Raw genomic sequence first — 17,840 nt, 5'->3', positions numbered from 1 at the left:
GAGAGAGGGAGACATAGAATCCCAAGCAGGTCTCAGGCTCGAGCTGTCAGGACAGAGCCCGATGAGGACATGAACCCGTGAACTGCGAGATCATGACTTGAGCTGAAGTCGAACGTTTAACCAACTGAGCCACCCCGGTGCCCCAGACTTGGGTTTAAATCCTGCCTCTTCCACCAACCAGCAGTGTGAACTTGGCAAGTTAATGTCTGTCTGATTTTGTTTTCTTATCTGGACTATCAGAAAAATAGTAACAATCCGTGTGAGTTTTGTGAGGATGAAATAGTTAAAATATATAAAGTGCCAACAGGACTTTTCCTTTCCCTTTCTCTCCTTTCTTGTAGACACGTTGGGGCAAAGGAATCCCATCATTCCTACGGCACCTAAGTCACTCCAGTGGACTAGTTTGGTCTTCCTGCAGCCCCCTGTGGCTGGAGCTGTCAATGGCCAGCTGTAGGTGGGCCAAAGCCTCTCTCAAGTTAGATCAAACTCATTTGATTAGTCAGCGAGTTTGATTTAACAGCTGATGCAGGAGGTGCAGGGATGGCAGAAGCCCTTTAGTCAGGACCTCTAAGACAGAGAAGTCTCTGGTGTAGCATTTTGAATGTACCCCCTTGCCCTTCCCCAGGCTCCCAAACCCTCCTGGGGTCTGGCCAAGGTGGGAATCTCTGCATCTGCCCTGCTTCTTTACCCTCTGCAATGATTCCCAATTTGACCAGAGGACGAGGGACATTTCTCTGAACTGTAAAGGCTTCCGGGGGGAATGTTTGGTTAATCCCTTGAAAAAAATAAAAAATTTGGGGCTCCTGGGTGGCTCAGTAGGTTAAGTGTTCAACTCTTGATTTTGGTCTGGTCATGATCTCCTGGTTCTTGAGTTCGAGGCCTGCATTGGGCTCTGTGCTGATGGTGTGGAGCCTGCTTGGGATTCTCTGTCTCCCTCTCCCTCTGCCCTTCCCCACTCACGCTCTCTCTCAGCATAAACATTAAAATAATTAAAAATTTAATTTTTTAAAAAAATTTTATTTATTTTTGAGAGGAGAAAGAGCATGAGTCGGGGAGGGCCAGAGAGAGAGAGAGGGAGACACAGAATCTGAAACAGGCTCCAAGCTCTGAGCTGTCAGGACAGAGCCTGATGCGGGGCTCGAACTCATGGACCGTGAGATCATGAACTGAGCTGAAGTCGGACGCTTAACCGACTGAGCCACCCAAGTGCCCCAAAATAATTAAAAATTTAAAACTAACTTTAATTGTACCAGGTTCTTTTAGTCTTAAATACATGGGTGCTCTGGGTAAGCTATAGACGAATGGTCAGAGAGCCTGAGGCATTCGTTGAGACACAAGTCCACATAAGCTTTCATTTACTTCCCTTATTTTTCAGTAAATCCTTGACTTCTTGGATCTGGGACTGCCTGACCTACTTTCTGCTTAACCCTCCAAAATTCTGTGCTCAGAATTACCTGTTTTTTCTTGTCTTTCTCATCTCAACTGTGGGAGTCTTTTCCCCAATTATCCTGTCAAAAGTAGGGGAGAAGGATTTGAGAAAGTTAAAGATACAAGGCATTTACAATATAATTGAAGGGCTATTATGCTGACTTGATTTGGTTATATTTTACACATGGTACCAGTGGGATGGTGAGAGCATAATGGGAATGTAGAATGAGAGAGTACAAGCCATAGAGTGATTTAGGAAAGACTTCCCAGAGAAGATTGGATAGGAAAGGTGGGAGATTTAGACAGGTCCTGCCTGGTGAGGAAAGGACAGGGAAAATGACCTGTTGTGGCATTTATGAAATATTTGACAAATAAAATGAACAAGTTGAAGTAAGATAAATGAATAATTAAATTGTGTCTGGAGGATAAGTTAGGAACGTACAACATAATGGTCTGGTTTTTAAGTGATCAGACACTGAACAAGAGAGGGCAGGTGTCGGTTTGAGAGACATCATGCTAGTGGATCAAAGAGCATATACAGAGGTCCTACCACGGGGTTGACATCTGAAACTCCAGAACTGGGTATTATACCACAAAACAAATCCATTAGGATAGCCACAGATATGTGCTATAACTGTGCATATTTATGTCTAAATATTTATTTATTTGATTTGATTTAATTATTTATTTTTTTAAATACACATAAAAATTAGCATATAATGAAACAATGATTTCAGGAGTAGATTCCTTAGTGCCCCTTACCCCTTTAGCTCATCCCCCTCCCACAATCCCTTCAGTAACCCTCAGTTTGTTCTCCACATTTATGAGTCTCTTCTGTTTTGTACCCCTCCCTGTTTTTATATTATTTTTGTTTCCCTTCCCTTATGTTCATCTGTTTTGTCCCTTAAAGTCCTCATATGAATTAAGTCATATGATTTTTGTCTTTCTCTGACTAACTTCACTTAGCCTAATACTCTCCAGTTCCATTCACGTTGTTGCAAATGGCAAGATTTTATTCTTTTTGATTGCCGAGTAGTACTCCATTGTATATATATACCACATCTTCTTTATCCATTCATCCATTGATTTTTTTTGAGGAACCTCCATACTGTTTTCCAGAGTGGCTGCACCAGCTTGCATTCCCACCAACAATGCAAAAGAGATCCTCTTTCTCCGCAGCCTCGCCAACATCTGTTGTTGCCTGAGTTGTTCATGTTAGCCATTCTGACAGCTGTGAGGTGGTATCTCATTGTGGTTTTGATTTGTGTTTCCCTGATGATGAGTGAGGTTGAGCATTTTTTCATGTGTTGGTTGGCCATCTGGATTTCTTCTTTGGAGAAGTGTCTATTTATGTCTTTTGCCCTTTCTTCACTGGATTATTTGTTTTTTGGGTGTTGAGTTTGATATATTCTTTATAGATTTTGGATACTAACCCTTTATTTGATATGTCATTTGCAAATATCTTCTCCCATTCTGTTGGTTGCCTTTAGTTTTGCTGATTGTTTCCTTCGCTGCGCAGAAGCCTTTCATTTTGATGAGGTCCCAGTAGTTCATTTTTGCTTTTGTTTCCCTTGCCTCTAGAGACGTGTTGAGTAAGAAATTGCTGCGGGCAAGATCAAAGAGGTTTTGCCTGCTTTCTCCTCAAGGAATTTGATGGCTTCCTGTCTTACATTGAGGTCTTTCATCCATTTCCAGTTTATTTTTGGGTATGGTGTAAGAAAGCGATCTAGGTTCATTCTTCTGCATGTCGCTGTCCAGTTTTCCCAGCACCACTTGCTGAAGAGGCTGTCTTTATTCCATTGGATATTCTTTCCTGCTTTGTCAAAGATTAGCTGCCCATACGTTTGTGGGTCCATTTCTGGGTTCTCTACTGTGTTCCATTGATCTGAGTGTCTGTTCTTGTGCCAGTACCATACTGTCTTGATGATTACAGCTTTGTAGTATAGCTTGAAGTCCGGGATTGTGATGCCTCCTGCTTTGGTTTCCTTTTTTCAAGATTGCTTTGGCTATTCAGGGTCTTTTCTGGTTACATACAAATTTTAGGATTATTTGTTCTAGCTCTGTGAAGAATGCCGGTGTTACTTTGATAGGGATTCCATTGAATATGTAGATTGCTTTGGGTAGTATTGACATTTTAACAATATTTGTTCTTCCTATCCAGGAGCGTGGAATATTTTTCCATTTTTTTTGTGTCTTCTTCAATTTCTTTCATAAGCTTTCTATAGTTTTCTATAGTGTATAGATTTTTCACCTCTTTGGTTAGATTTATTCCTAGGTATTTTATGGGTTTTGGTGCAACTATAAATAGGAATTGATAAACCACTAGCCAGTTTTATCAAAAAGAAAAAGGAAAGGACCCAAATAAATACAATCAAGAATCAAAGAGGAGAGATCACAACGAACACAACAGAAATAAAAACAATAATAAGAGAATATTATGAGCAATTATATGCCAATAAAATGGGTAATCTGGAAGAAATGGACAAATTCCTAGAAACATATACACTACCAAAACTGAAACAGGAAGAAATAGAAAATTTGAACAGACCCATAACCAGTAAGGCAATCGAATTAGTAATCAAAAATCTGCCAAAAAACAAGAGTCCAGGGCCAGATGGCTTTCTAGGGGAATTCTACCAAACATTTAAGGAAGAGTTAACAACTATTCCCTTGAAACTGTTCCAAAAAATAGAAATGGAAGGAAAACTTCCAAACTCTTTTTATGAAGCCAGCATTACCTTGATTCCAAAACCAGACAGAGACCCCACTAAAAAGGAGAACTATAGACCAATTTCCCTGATAAACTTGGGTGCAAAAATCCTCAACAAGATATTAGCTAACTGGATCCAACAATACATTAAAAAATTATTCACCACGACCAAGTGGGATTTATACCTGGGATGTAGGACTGGTTCAACATCCACAAAACAACATGATTCATCACATCAATAAAAGAAAGGACAAGAACCATATGATCCTCTCAATAGATGCAGAGAAAGCATTTGACAAAATACAGCATCCTTTCTTGATAAAAACCCTCAAGAAAGTAGGGATCAAAGGAGCATACCTTGAGATCATAAAAGCCATATATGAATGACCCAAGGCTAATATCATCCTCAATGGGGAAAAACTGAGAGCTTTCCCCCATGTCTAAATATTTATACATCCTGACATATAAGCCTGAATAATTTGGAAGCAAGCAGGGAAATATGATGGTTGTCTTGCTCCACATATTCATTAGGAGTACTTTTAGTAAATAAGAAGCTTGTTTCCTGTAATGAGCCAGGATCTGTTCACAAGGGGAAGCTGGCTGACATAATCCTGGAGGCACAGATAGGAGTGGTTTCTCCAGATTTCAAGAAGCGATTGTTCCCCTGAGCTCTGTACTTGTCGGACTATATAAGAAAGTGTTAATTTTACTTCCAACCAGTGCATTTTTTTAAAAGGGAGATTGAGAAACTCAGGTATAAGAGGTGGATAGCCAGGCATTTGCAAGCCATGTTGTATGAGGAGCAGTAGAAGAAATGGAGAAATAGATAAAAGTGTTATTTATAAAAGTTGTGAAAAGCTGACAGCACTTATCGTACGGTGCTCTGGAAACCAAACCTAGAATACATAAATTTCAGCTCATGATAATAGAGAATGTTCAGCAACTCACACAGTTTAAATGGAAGAGATTCTCTCATGAGTAGGGCTGAGTCTTCTCCACCAGATGCTTAAAGACACCTGCAAGGAATTTCCACTTTATACAGAGGATTGGACTAGATGAAGGAAGGTTTCCTGCTTTCTCTAAGATTTTGTGATTCTGTCTTCTCATGTGAAGTGATGTAGACAGTTCTGTGTATATAATAAGCAAAGCAGATTTTGTTTGCCTTTGCTCTTAGAATCCCTTCAGTGACATTCCTGCTTTTCTTTCTGAAGTATGAACTTGCGTCTTGGTGGTAGTGATCCCGTGAACACGTAATTGTGCCCTCTACATCATCTCTAGCTTTGGGCCAAGAATTTTGAACGGAATTCCCTGGACCCCTCTGACTAGGAGACATCAATCTGGAATCTTGTTTACCAGCCTCTGCCTTGTCATCCTTGTCCTATCTCAGGGGCAAGGTGTGTATATCTGTGTTAATCTGAAGGGAGAAAGAGAAGGACTTCTTAAGGCATTTTTATGATTGGAGCAGGGCCTTAATTCAGCATTGTTTTCTCCTATCCCCACCACTGCCTCAAGGTGAGTGGGGATGTTGGCAGAAGAAGTGGCAGGAACAAGGCCAGGAAAGGCACTTTTCTTGATGCTGAAACAGATTCTAACGGCGTCCTTTCCTTGGCGTGGTTGCTGTGAGGTCTCTGTTCCTTCAGGCAAGTGCCTTCCTGAATGTGTCCCAGTCCTGAGGAGGCTTCGTCTACTCTTCCTGGGTGAAGTTTGGTCAGAGGATTGAGCCAGTAAGCTGCAGAGCCTGGAGGTAGTAATTAGGAAGACAGGCCTTGGACAGGCTTTTATTCAGGCTCTGATGCTTACCATGGTTGGGTCTCTTATCTTGCTGGACCATACTTTCCTTATCTGTAAGATGCAGATAACAATACACAGGTCACAGGGTTGTTAGGAAGATGATATGATCTCTATATCAAAAGAGCTTTCCTAGCACAGGGAAATACTCAGTTTTAGTTTCTGTTGTTAGTATTCATGGCTATGTCTCTCACTCCTAGGTGGCATGTTCTGGTTTAGAGGAGACTTTGTGTCTTTCCCATGATCCAGGATCCCATCACTGCTGGAATGACCAGTCCTTATGGACTAGTGCCAGCCTGGGTTTTGATAATGGTCAAGTTCTATGAGGGGTCTGCAGTTTGTAATAAGGATGTTCTCTTAACTGGGTAGTTGGTTTTCATTCAGTTATGAATAATTTACTTTTATTGTAACTCAGTACAATCTCTTTGGTCTCTAGAACATATCTTTTGATTGTATTTATTTTACATTTTCTTTTTTTTTTACTTAAATTTTTTTTAATGTTTATTTATTTTTGAGAGAGAGACAGAGAGAGAGAGAGAGAGAGAGGCAGAGAGAGAGGGAGACAGAATCTGAAGCAGGCTCCAGGCTCCAAGGTGTCAGCACAGGGCCCATCTCGGGGCTCAAACCCGTGAACTGTGAGATCATGACCTGCACCGAAGTCAGATGCTTAACTGACTGAGCCACCCAGGCCCCTATTTTACATTTTCTATATTTTTTCTTAAAGACATGATCACCTGTGACATAACTGATATATACATTTTATTTATTTGAAATTTTGTGATATTTGGTGTTTTGGGATAAATGACTGTTTTATTCCCTTAAAAAGTATCAGAAGAAGAAATTACAGCATTCTTTTGTGAGTACTAACAGCCGAGGACAACATGGACAGTTATACCTCGGGCATCTGGTATAAATCTTCCCACTAACAGACTTAAAAAATGATGCAGACCTTGGAGAAGAGACTGCAATAGCAAATTAAAATACATAAATTCAGTTCTACAACTGAATCTTCTTTAGAAAGATGAGCTTTTGGATTTTTCAGGTAGCACACATTTTTTTTTTTTTTTTGGTCTCTGTGTACTGTTTAGTTAAAAATTTTTCCCATTGCTCATTTTACACATCATTTCTTCAGCTGATGTGAAGGAGCAAGGATGCATGTGAAGTATTATGGGTATTATGGTTGGGATTGCACCCATTCCAAAGGGGGCAATATCTATACAGCACTCCCTGTTCTCTCATTTGTTTACAACTTTGTAAGTCTTTAGGCAGGCGCAAGAATGTGCTGTTGACTGGGTCTTTGGTTAATCTTCTTCTTTTTTTACATTTACTTATTTACTTTGAGAAAGAGAGAGAGAGACAGAGAGAGAGAAGGGGAGAAGCAGAGAGAGAGGGAGAGAAAGATAATTCCAAGGAGGCTCCACACTATCAGCCTGGAGCCTGACTCAGGGCTTGAATTCACGAATCATGAGCTCATGACCTGAGCTGAGTCCAAGAGCCAGACGCTCAACCAACCAAGCCATCCAGGTGCCCCTTGTTAATCTGTCAACAAATCAAGTAGAGAATAAAAATTTAATCTGCACAAATGTTTGTATTTTGCAGCACTGATCTGTACTTTGGGGGTGGCAACATTTTGTAGCTGTTCTACAGTTGGGGTATAAGAAATACCATACGCTTTTGTCCTCTCCCTATTGTAGTATTCTAGTTTTACTTATCTCTAAATCATCTACCATGTGCAAAATACTGTTTAAAAAATTTCAATGAGCAGTCTGTAAATGGGAAATGACTGAAATATTGCTACCTTCTATATTTAATGGTGTAAAAGTTTACATGGTGTAAATTTAAGTATGGAAAAAATTCATAGTTGTAAAGAAGTATCCTGTTAGAGCCTCTATGTTTCTGTTTCTGACAGTTTTTTTAAACCCATTTTTCTAGATTTGCACAAGAGTAGTTTGTTTTTTTTTTTCCCTGAAGGCTCTTGTAGTCACTATTGTAGAGATACAATACTATTCTAGTTCCAGAATAAATGCTATCTGGTTAAATCACCACAAATATATTTAACTCTAAAAGTCACCCATTTAGTTGAGACAGATTCAGTAACTTGTATGAATACTTTTCCTTTTCCAAAATTGCCATTACAATTGAATTAAATGGAATTTCTCCTTTGAAGATACTCTTAGGTGCTGTGGCACTTAAAAATCCATTATCTTTACCTAGTTCTTTATAGTCACTAGTCATCCAAATAACTTAAGCTAAACTTCTCAAACATGGAGATAGAATGGAATGGTCCATTGGTAAAGCTTACAGATGGAGCTTTTTTTTGTCATCCAATAAGGCTGGATTGTAATTGCATATTCACAACTATCCCCTATCTCTGTGGTTATTCAAGTGCCAGACCTAAAGATCAGTGTTTGGTTGATAATATTATAAGGGACAGTAACTTGTAATCAGTGGATTGTACTTCTGTATACACTATCATTCCCCAAAGAAACTGTCCCTGAACTGGTGTTCTGTGATGACAGAAAGGACGGAAGTTATGGTCTGCTTCTTGGAATAAGATAATTACGTGTGAAAACACCTGCTTCAGGGACTAGATGAGAACCCTGTATAATTGTCATAGACATTGTTCATATGCAAATAGATGATAAAATTCTAGAAAATGGTTTGCTGTCTAAAGAAGTTGGACATCCCACCAGAAATGGTTTTGATTATGTATTCATTTAAATTTCCTTAAAAACTAGTGACAAAGAAAATTTTGACAAACTGCAGCAGAATCACCATGAATTCAAAATTAGTCAAGTATGAATAACTATAGTTGTGGTATACTGGGAAGATTGCAAAATGTTATAATTTCCAATGACCGCATCTGAGCTCACATGTCAGTAAATAGCCCTGCCTATGGCATCTTTCACCTGCCTGTATTACACTATGACATTATAACGTCTGCTTTCTCGTTGGGCTCTCCTCATAGGGACATCCTTCATTTAATGCCTTCAACAAATACCGACTGCCCTACTGTATGGCAGGTGCTGGGGATACAACAGAGAACCAACGAAAGAAAAATATATGCTTTCTAGAAGATTTCATTTTGGTGTGAGAGACAGAAGTAAAAACTAGATTCATAAGCAAAATATGTTAGATGGGATTTCTCTATAAATATTCATCTCTGCATCACTACTATCTAGCACAATACCTGAATATAGTAAACACTCAAAAGCTAATCCCTGCTAGATGGATTTACTTATTTAAAAAAACAGATAAAACTGATATATAACATTATATTGGTTTCAGGTTTACAACATAATGATTTGATATTTGTGTAGATTGCAAAATGATCACCACAATAAGTCTAGTTAAGATCACCACAAAAGTCCCTCACCTGTGGCAAGCACTGGTCTGTTCTCTGTATCTGTGAGTTATTTTTTATTGTTGTTGTTGCTATTGTTTGTTTGTTTGTTTTAAATTCCATATATATGTGAGATCTAGATTGATTTACTTTTATGATTGCTCAGAGGAAAGGAAGCATGATTTTTGAATTTACCATTGCTTTTAATTGTGAACAGCCACTGGGGTCCTGATAGTGGCCCAAAGATACATAGACTTACAGTAGAGGATGATAAAATAGCTTCCAGAATAAAACTGTTATCTATGAGTAAATACTCTGGCCGATTTATTAATTTTGGTGACCTTAACAATTCATATAATTGTATTACATGGTCCAAATGAATGGATGATTTATTCCACCATCTATCTATTTTGGTTTTTGCAACCAGCAGTGAACATAATCCCTTCCCCCCATATACTTCTTTGACTTCATTATTTGTCTTTCATCTTAGTGCAGAGTGTTTAGAGGGATCATGTTAATCAGTTGGTTTTTCCATAGAATATGCAAACACTTGGCCCTGTCCATTTCTCAGAATTCTAATCATTAGTCAAGATGAACATGTCAAGGTTCAAAGGAAGATATTTTAGAAAAATAACACATAATATTCCTCTAGTTCCATGTGATGGATAGCACTTGGAAATTAGATGAAAGGCAGAGTGTGTAATGAGAATCTAATCTGTACACAGCTCTCTGGAATCCAAGTTTGGGTGGGCTGACCAGAGAAGAAGTCTTTCAAGGATTATGAGGTGACTATTGACAGACACAGCCCAGGGAACATGGCAGACTTCCTCATTCACTTCCCAGCCCCCACACTTCTCCTGTCAGGGTCATACATAAATAATCCACATAAGTTCTGATTCTTTAGTACAAGAGTATATTTCAACTAATTACTTGGAAAATGCATGAATTACAAAAGCAATGCATGATCTACCTAAAATATTAGTAAATTAGTGCTTAACCAAAGGCAAAAATCAAAATTATCTGTAATTCTATCTAGATATAACCAATTGAAATACTGATATGCACCCTAGTCTTTTTTCTACACTTTTGCAAAATTACATATTTGGTTTTGTTTTTTTTTCCTCCAAAATTGGGATTACTTAGTTGATACAGTTTAGTAACTTGCTTTTTAAAAAGTTAACTCTGGATCACAAACATTAATGCTTGCATACTTTTCCATTACACAAAATTACCATAATTTATCTTTTGTTGGTTACTTAGGTTGTCCTGAATTTTCAATAATATGCTAATAAATATATTAATATACTTCCGCTAGCCGAGGACACAATGTCTTTGCACAGCTGGTGACCACACTGCAAGGAGAGAGGAGAGTTTGAGAAGCACGTGTCATGTTATTCAGGTGTTTTTAATTTGCATGTCTCTAAACAAGGCCCAGCTGTTCTAGGCAATTACATGAAGCATCTTTGTTCCCAACTTTGTTCCCAGTGTCTTGTCTGGGCTCTGAGATTCCTAGGAACATATCTAATCATTAATAGAAAATACATTCATTTAATACTCACAAGGCAAGAGAAATACTTATTCATTCATCCCCGAGCCAACTCCCCATCTCCCAAACCCCAGCAAATAGATTGCAAATTCCGTGGGAGGCAGGCACACGTCTACTTGTATGCCACTCCATCCTTGCCTGGCCCATAGCAGATAATCAATAAATATTTGATTAGTAAAGAAAAAATGTAAAGTGAAAATATCTCAATCCAACTACCTGAGTCTTGGCCCTGCTTTCTTCTAAGAGGAACTAGGCTCATAAAGGTTTATTTGTTCTATGCTGTTGGATAACTTGGGGAACAGTGACATAAGAGCCTATACTTGACCCAGGTACTTATTGGATGAGGATTTTTATTTTTATTTTTTTTCTTTTTATTTCCAATTTTTTTTCAATCTTTTTATTTTTGAGAGAGAGACAGAGACAGAGTTAGAGTGGGGAAGGGACAGGGAGAGAGAGGGAGACACATATATGAAGCAGGCTCCAGGCTCTGAGCTGTCAGCACAGAGCTGGATGAGGGGCCTGAACTCATGAACTGTGAGATCATGACCTAGCCCTAACCCTAACCCTAAACCTAACCCTAACCCAAAGTCAGGCGCTTAACCAACTGAGTCACCCAGACATCCCAAGGACTGTGATTTTTTTCTATGTTGAAACTTGGTTGGCCTTATTTAGCTACAGAATGGTTAGGTCTAACGTTTGATACATTATTCCCCTAGGAAATGAACCCGAAGGAAAGAGCCATTTCCCAAGGCATTAGCATGGAATGCAAGATCCTGTTCCTTTGAGTGACAATAAAGCATTTTGGAATCTTTCACTAGTGGATGCTGTTGTATTAAAACTTCCAGAAACATTTAAGCCTCAAAATATTAGTTGGTTATGATGGATGATCACATGTTTTGCTGTACTTCTAGAAATAACCTCAATAAATAGAAAATAATACAATTTTATTCATTCTAATACTGAGTACGTTCTAGGTGTCAGCTTTTGTCCTGGATATTAGAAAAAAAAAGAGATGCTTACAGATAATAGAGATAAATGCATGATTATCACACAGTGTGCTAAGAGATATAATTGGTTATGGACAGGAGGTTGTGATAGCACAGAAGAAGGAGCAACTCATCTTGGAGCTAATTCATCTTGGTAAAGTTGGGGAAAATGTCATGGAGATGAGCTCATTTTCCATGGGGCTTGAAGGATGGATTGGAGTTTATCAGGCAGAGAAAGGGGACATAGGAGTTTAAAATAGAGTTGCACAAGCCAAAGCTCAGAAGGGCAGGGTGCTTCTGGGACAGGTGAGGACTTCACAGCAGTTGGAGCATAGCATATAGAATTGCAGCAGACTTCAGATGTATCATCAAGGAGCCAGCCAGCTAAGGAGTTTGTACTTTGTTGTGTAGGTAATGAAGGTTTGGATGAGGGACGTTCATCCTTCAACCATTCATATCAGGCCAAATTAAGACATTTCTTTCTGATAATCGTCCATTAAGAAGACAAGAAAGACGATTTTCTTTTCATTTGGGTTTTAGGCTTTGTTATACCCTCTCTTAATGCTGGTGGTGTAGTGGTCTGACCCTCCCTTAATTTTTCAGTTTCACCTTTGCTTCATTTTCTTTCTTTCTTTCTTTCTTTCTTTCTTTCTTTCTTTCTTTCTTTCTTTCTTTCTTTATTTCTTTCTGATAGCCAAGGTTTTTCAAAGCCCTCTTGTCTGTCTGTTCTGCAACTGTTTATTTGGAAGTCAAAGCTGGGCTCAGTGATTGGACCAGTTCTGACATGTAGCTGGGGCCATTTATGGAACTTATTCCACAAAATGATCTCTTTAACATCACGGGAGGTCAGGAAATGAATACATGAGGCCAAAATCTACATTGTTATTGTTGACCAAGTGGTAGTATAGAGGGGACTCATTTCCTCAGAACCCTTAGAAAATTCCATTGCATTTTTGGAATATTTTAGCCAAGTTAAAGCGAGGGTGAGGAATCAGAGAAGGGAATAAGAAGAAAGCGGTATTGTGGTTACAAAGCAGAAAATTCTAAAAGTAACATTCCAGAACAATACCGTTTCCATGTGCAAATTGTATCAGATGCTCTAAATTAATTTTAAGAACCTCTTATCTATAGTTTATCTACACTTTAGTTTATCTGAACTTTAATTGGTTTACATAAATAAACTTTAGTTTTTTTCATTGAAACTTCCAAATGTATGTTGGCTTTGAACTTACTATTCCCAAAAGTAAGAAAAGGTCTGTTCCTGGTCTCATTTTTTTGTCCTCTCTTGGGTCATTCTATTTGTGTACATTTGACTTGCCAAATAAGTTATCATTGTTGTAGTTGTAATGTCAATTTGAACTCAAAGGATCCAGATGTCTACATCAGTGTTTTTGCTACTGTTCCTTTCTTTCTGTCAGTATTTTGCAAAATAACATCACTTTGTGGAAAATGAAATGGATGCCCTGTAGCCTAGCTAGTTAAGCTAAACAACTATATGACCGAGAAAATGCCTGTATCAACTGATTTTGTTATTTTGTTTGTTTCTCAGGTGACAATGGCCAACATTGGAATAAATGGAAATAATTCTCTGGAGACTTGTGAAACCACGCTTTTTGCTCTTCGAATGGCAACGTGGAATCAAATTTTAGATCCCTGGGTGTATATTCTGCTACGGAAGGCAGTCCTTAGGAACCTCTACAAACTTGCCAGACGCTGCTGTGGAGTGCATATCATCAGCCTGCAAGTTTGGGAGCTCAGCTCCATTAAAAATTCCTTAAAGGTTGCTGCTATTTCTGAGTCACCAGTTGCAGAGAAAACAAATCAGCGAGCACCTAGTTTAATAGAACAGTAAGTCAGTGTAGGTCTAAGACAAAATTAAAAGCGTCGTCAGTATTTCAGTTAATTGGCAAGAAATAGAAAGCCTAACTGGGAAATTCAGACCTCAGCAGTTAGTTTGGGGGCACTATTGTCAGACTCGGCTTTTGAAATTTGTTAAATTAACTGTATAATTACATCTTTTCACTTGTTTTTGTCAACTGGAGGTAAACACGATGGGATAATTCCATGGGGGAGTCAAATTGAAAAAAAAATTGAGCTTATTTATGTTATTTACACTTTTGGAATGAGTGACTGTGTTGAAACCTAAAGCATTGACTCAGCCTATCTGACAAAGAACATCTCAATACTTACCTTCACAGTGAAATGGCTGATTTGGGGGTCACTGCTCTGCAACTGTTCCTTATAAATGAGGCTCAATGAAGGGGAGCACCCTCACTGTTTGATCTGGTCTGTTACACCCCTCATTATGTTGCTTCTATCTATGTATGTATGGTCATGTCACGTGGGAGTCACTGTGGCTTATAGTTATAATGACCTCCCTTACACCAGGTGTGGCTGTCAGGTTGCCTGACTTGGCGAGCCTCTATAGAATGAGCCTATCCTTGTCATTTTGACAAACATGACTGCTTGCATGTTTTACTATGGAGGTAAATTGTTGTTTGAAGGTTTTTGTTTTGTTTTGTTTTGTTTTTTGTTTTCTGGGTTTTTTTTTGGCAAGCTATAGATTTGCACGGTTTTCAAGCAATCTCCTTTTTCTCTGAAAATTCTAGTGCACAGTAAGTAGTTTTTAGAGAAACAAAGGCTCTATGTCAGCACATAAACAGGTAATTTGCAGTATAGCAGATCCTAAGAAACTCTGCCCAGTGATAGGTACAAAGAATTTTGGCAAAGGAGCTCTATTTTGAGCTCTCATTTTTGTATCAGAGAACAAAAGAAACACAATCTATATATAATATTCAAAGACTATCTGTAGCTTATTTGTGCTTTCTACACACACACACACACACACACACACACACCGAGAAATTTCTGTTGAAAGCTGGTTCATTAAATCTCTAAGATGGCATCTTTAAAGCCTATGCTACCTGTGTCAAGGGGAAATTGGCAATTAGTCAGGCATTTGGAAATCATTATTATGGTTGACCAAGAGATCAGGGGATGATGATCTCTCCCCAAATTTCCCAGTAATACTTTAGACTTCTTTGCTCGTTTGTATAATTCAACCCCCCAAATTTTAGTAATCATTCAAAATATCCTGGGGCCATCAGAACATAGGGTAGGCAGTTCTGTTTCATAGTAAGGAAATGTATTTCTGTGAAAGAATTTTTTGCCTTCATTAACTGTGGTCCATTTTAAAACTAACCTTCTCTGTGAGACTGATTTCACATTCCCCAGGAAATCTGTGTGGTTCAGCTAGACTTAAATTATTATATTCACAAGTTTTTGCTTTTGGCTGGTAGTTTACATTGGAGGTTGTTAGCTTTTATGAATTTTGGTAAATTCTTATGAATAAATTAAAAGAAATGAAGCAAATAGTCTCATTAAAGGTTTAAAGGAAACTACTTTTTCCAGTGAATTCAAAGAAAGGAAACACCCTCCCCAACACACACAAAAAGGCACATGATATTCTTAAAGACCAGTAAATGATGAGTAACACAAAGGTTATTCTTATATATAGAACACATAGAAGATGCTCAGTAAATACTTGTCAGTTGAATTACAGACAAGAATTTTTTGATGCAAAATAAGCATGGAATTGCAAAGTTTTTGTGCATTTTGTTTCAAATGACAGTTACATATTGGTTATATATATATATATATATATATATATATATATATAAATATCCAGTGTATATACTTTAAAAAAGCCATTGCAATTTTTGATTGCTGTTACATTACATGAATGTTCTCGTGTTTCAAGAGCACTTAAAGCCTAGAACTTTTAGATGGTTTAGAGGAGACATTTGTTTCCCATAGCTACTTAAGAGAATGTTGGTTTCCTGGGAACTGAGGCATGAGGAACCAAAATTTCATCCTTCCTCCTCATGCTGGATAAGATGCTGTAGCAAACACTTCCATGTGTTGTGACTCAGGATTCCAGGCCTCTTCTCCTTAAGGCTTCTAAGTAAATGGCATAATGGTTGCTCTATTGCCATGATGTAACCCTGGCCATGTGTATCTGTATTGAAGAGAATTTGTGACATTACCATATGTGGGAATGCATGGGTGTGGAAGGTGTTAGGGAATGACAGGTGAGTCACTCTCTGCATATCCTGGAAGGATTATGTGTATTATCTGAGTGTAGGTTCAGGGCAACTAAGTTGGTTTTATAATGATGTTAAACCCAAGAAACAGACACCAAAAAACTGAAAAAGAAATAAAATAAAAGAATATGCATTTACATTGTTTTAGGCTTTTTGTTCAAGGAAAATGGAATAAAGTGAACACGATAATATGCATATATCTGATTTCAGAATTTTATCCCTGTTATTATATATATTTCTTTGTAGTTTGGCATCCTAAGTTGAATAATAGAGTGTAGCATCCATCAATAACTTTCATATAAATGTTTAACGTGAAAGTACATTTATTAAGATGAATGGAAATAAATAGCACAAATAGTGGTCAACAGGTTAACCAATTTTGAAATTTTAAGCTCTGTTTAAAACTTATAAAATGTATAACTTAAAAATGTATAATTAGATTACCAGAATAACTGACTTTCCCTTCTCATTGGGTAAAGTAGTATCGAAGCAACTTCACATAATATTTGATCTTATTATTTCTGGGAAATTATTTTATTCTGGGAAAATGGCTTGCAAATGACAGGCTTTTTCTTTTTTTAGTGACTTTAAAAAATGAGCCAAAAAAGCCAATGGCATGTGGGTTTTTATGATTATGATACAAAGACAGATAATACTGACTCATAATTAGTTGTAGGTGCATCTCAACGCATCACACGTTTTACTGAGGCTTTAACTAGGTGACAGAAATTTCTAAATTTTTTCCTAAAGGCCAAAAGTTGCTTTTACTTGTTTGTATTGCTGAAGTGCAATACAGTTTGTATTGCTGAAGTTAACCCAAAAGCTAACAAATGCGTGCGTGCATACACGTGTGCACGCGCGCACGCACACACACACACACACACACACACACACACACGTCTTATGGAATAAATGGTCTTGTTTGCTCATTTCAGTCTGTAAAAGAAAAAGCTGCTTTAGTATTGTGTCTGTTCTGAATTTAGAACCCAGATAAGAGCACCTGCTAAATACATAGATGAACTTTTTATGAAACCTGCTGCTAGCTTCACCTGTATTGCCATCATTGCTCCAAATTAATAAACTAAGGTCAGAAGATGAAGGATGGGAATGGACATTTTCTTGCTTCTTCAGCTGGGTGTCAGAATATTTTACCACCTGGTAAATAATGTTGGACTTCAACTTGTTGCTGATGCCTTTTAACAGTAGACGCAACGTGTGATGTGAATAAATATATTTTGTGTTCTTCATATGTGCTGCACTGTATGAGATTAAAGATGTGTATATTTTGTTGCTTGTATCAGTATGCAACTCATGTAATTTTAGTGTTTTAGCTTAAAACTTCAAACAAATGATTTATAATAAACTTGGACTAGTGTTTATCAAGAATCTATTTTTGGGAAGGTCATTTTTGGGAAGGAAGATTCGGAACTCTTGAATCTAAACTTCTATTTTTATCTATTCGGTGGGAAGAATTTCAACTTGTTTTCTTTATTATCTTTGGTAAGTCTCTCCTTCCTACTTTTCTGTGACATTGGCTTTCTTTCTCTCTTTTTCTTTCTTTCTTTCTTTCTTTCTTTCTTTCTTTCTTTCTTTCCTTCTTTCTTCTTTTGTGGTTCACCTAAGCAGGTCATAATTAAAAAAATTTTTTTCTATGTTTTATTGATTTTTGAGAGACATAGAGACAGAGAGTGAGCGGGGGAGGGGCAGAGAGAGAGAGAGAGAGAGAGAGAGACACCCAGAGAATCTGAAGCAGGCTCCGGGCTCTGAGATGTCAGCACAGAGCTAACAAGTGTCTGAGCTGAAGTCAGACACTTTGCCGATGGATCCAGCCAGGCATCCCAGCAGGTAGTAATTTTGATGGAAATCTGAAAATTTCCAAATGCATCAGGATAGTAGAGAAATGTCTGTGATAACAAATAACCCCCAAATTCTCACC

At 37.9% G+C, this 17,840-nt stretch overlaps 2 protein-coding genes across 2 annotated transcripts in view; both read left to right on the top strand.

Annotated features, from left to right (window-relative positions):
• Positions 1–13,367, top strand: part of GIPC2 (GIPC PDZ domain containing family member 2) — a 445,972-nt gene extending 432,605 nt beyond the window's left edge. The window contains exon 7 of the mRNA XM_053893514.1: positions 13,351–13,367. The gene's annotated coding sequence lies outside the window, so the exon portion shown is untranslated. The remainder of the gene's footprint in view (positions 1–13,350) is intronic.
• PTGFR (prostaglandin F receptor) overlaps positions 1–17,290 on the top strand; it is a 49,553-nt gene extending 32,263 nt beyond the window's left edge. The window contains exon 2 of the mRNA XM_019413911.2: positions 13,351–17,290. Within this exon, the coding sequence (XP_019269456.1) occupies positions 13,351–13,653 (303 nt within the window). The 3' untranslated portion in view covers positions 13,654–17,290. The remainder of the gene's footprint in view (positions 1–13,350) is intronic.
• Positions 17,291–17,840: the final 550 nt, after the last annotated feature.

Source organism: Panthera pardus, unplaced genomic scaffold (genome assembly GCF_024362965.1).
Source record: "Panthera pardus isolate Hobbes unplaced genomic scaffold, ASM2436296v1 HiC_scaffold_11, whole genome shotgun sequence".
Classification (NCBI taxonomy): Eukaryota; Metazoa; Chordata; class Mammalia; order Carnivora; family Felidae; genus Panthera; species Panthera pardus.
This window is presented reverse-complemented; position numbering and strand designations above follow the sequence as displayed.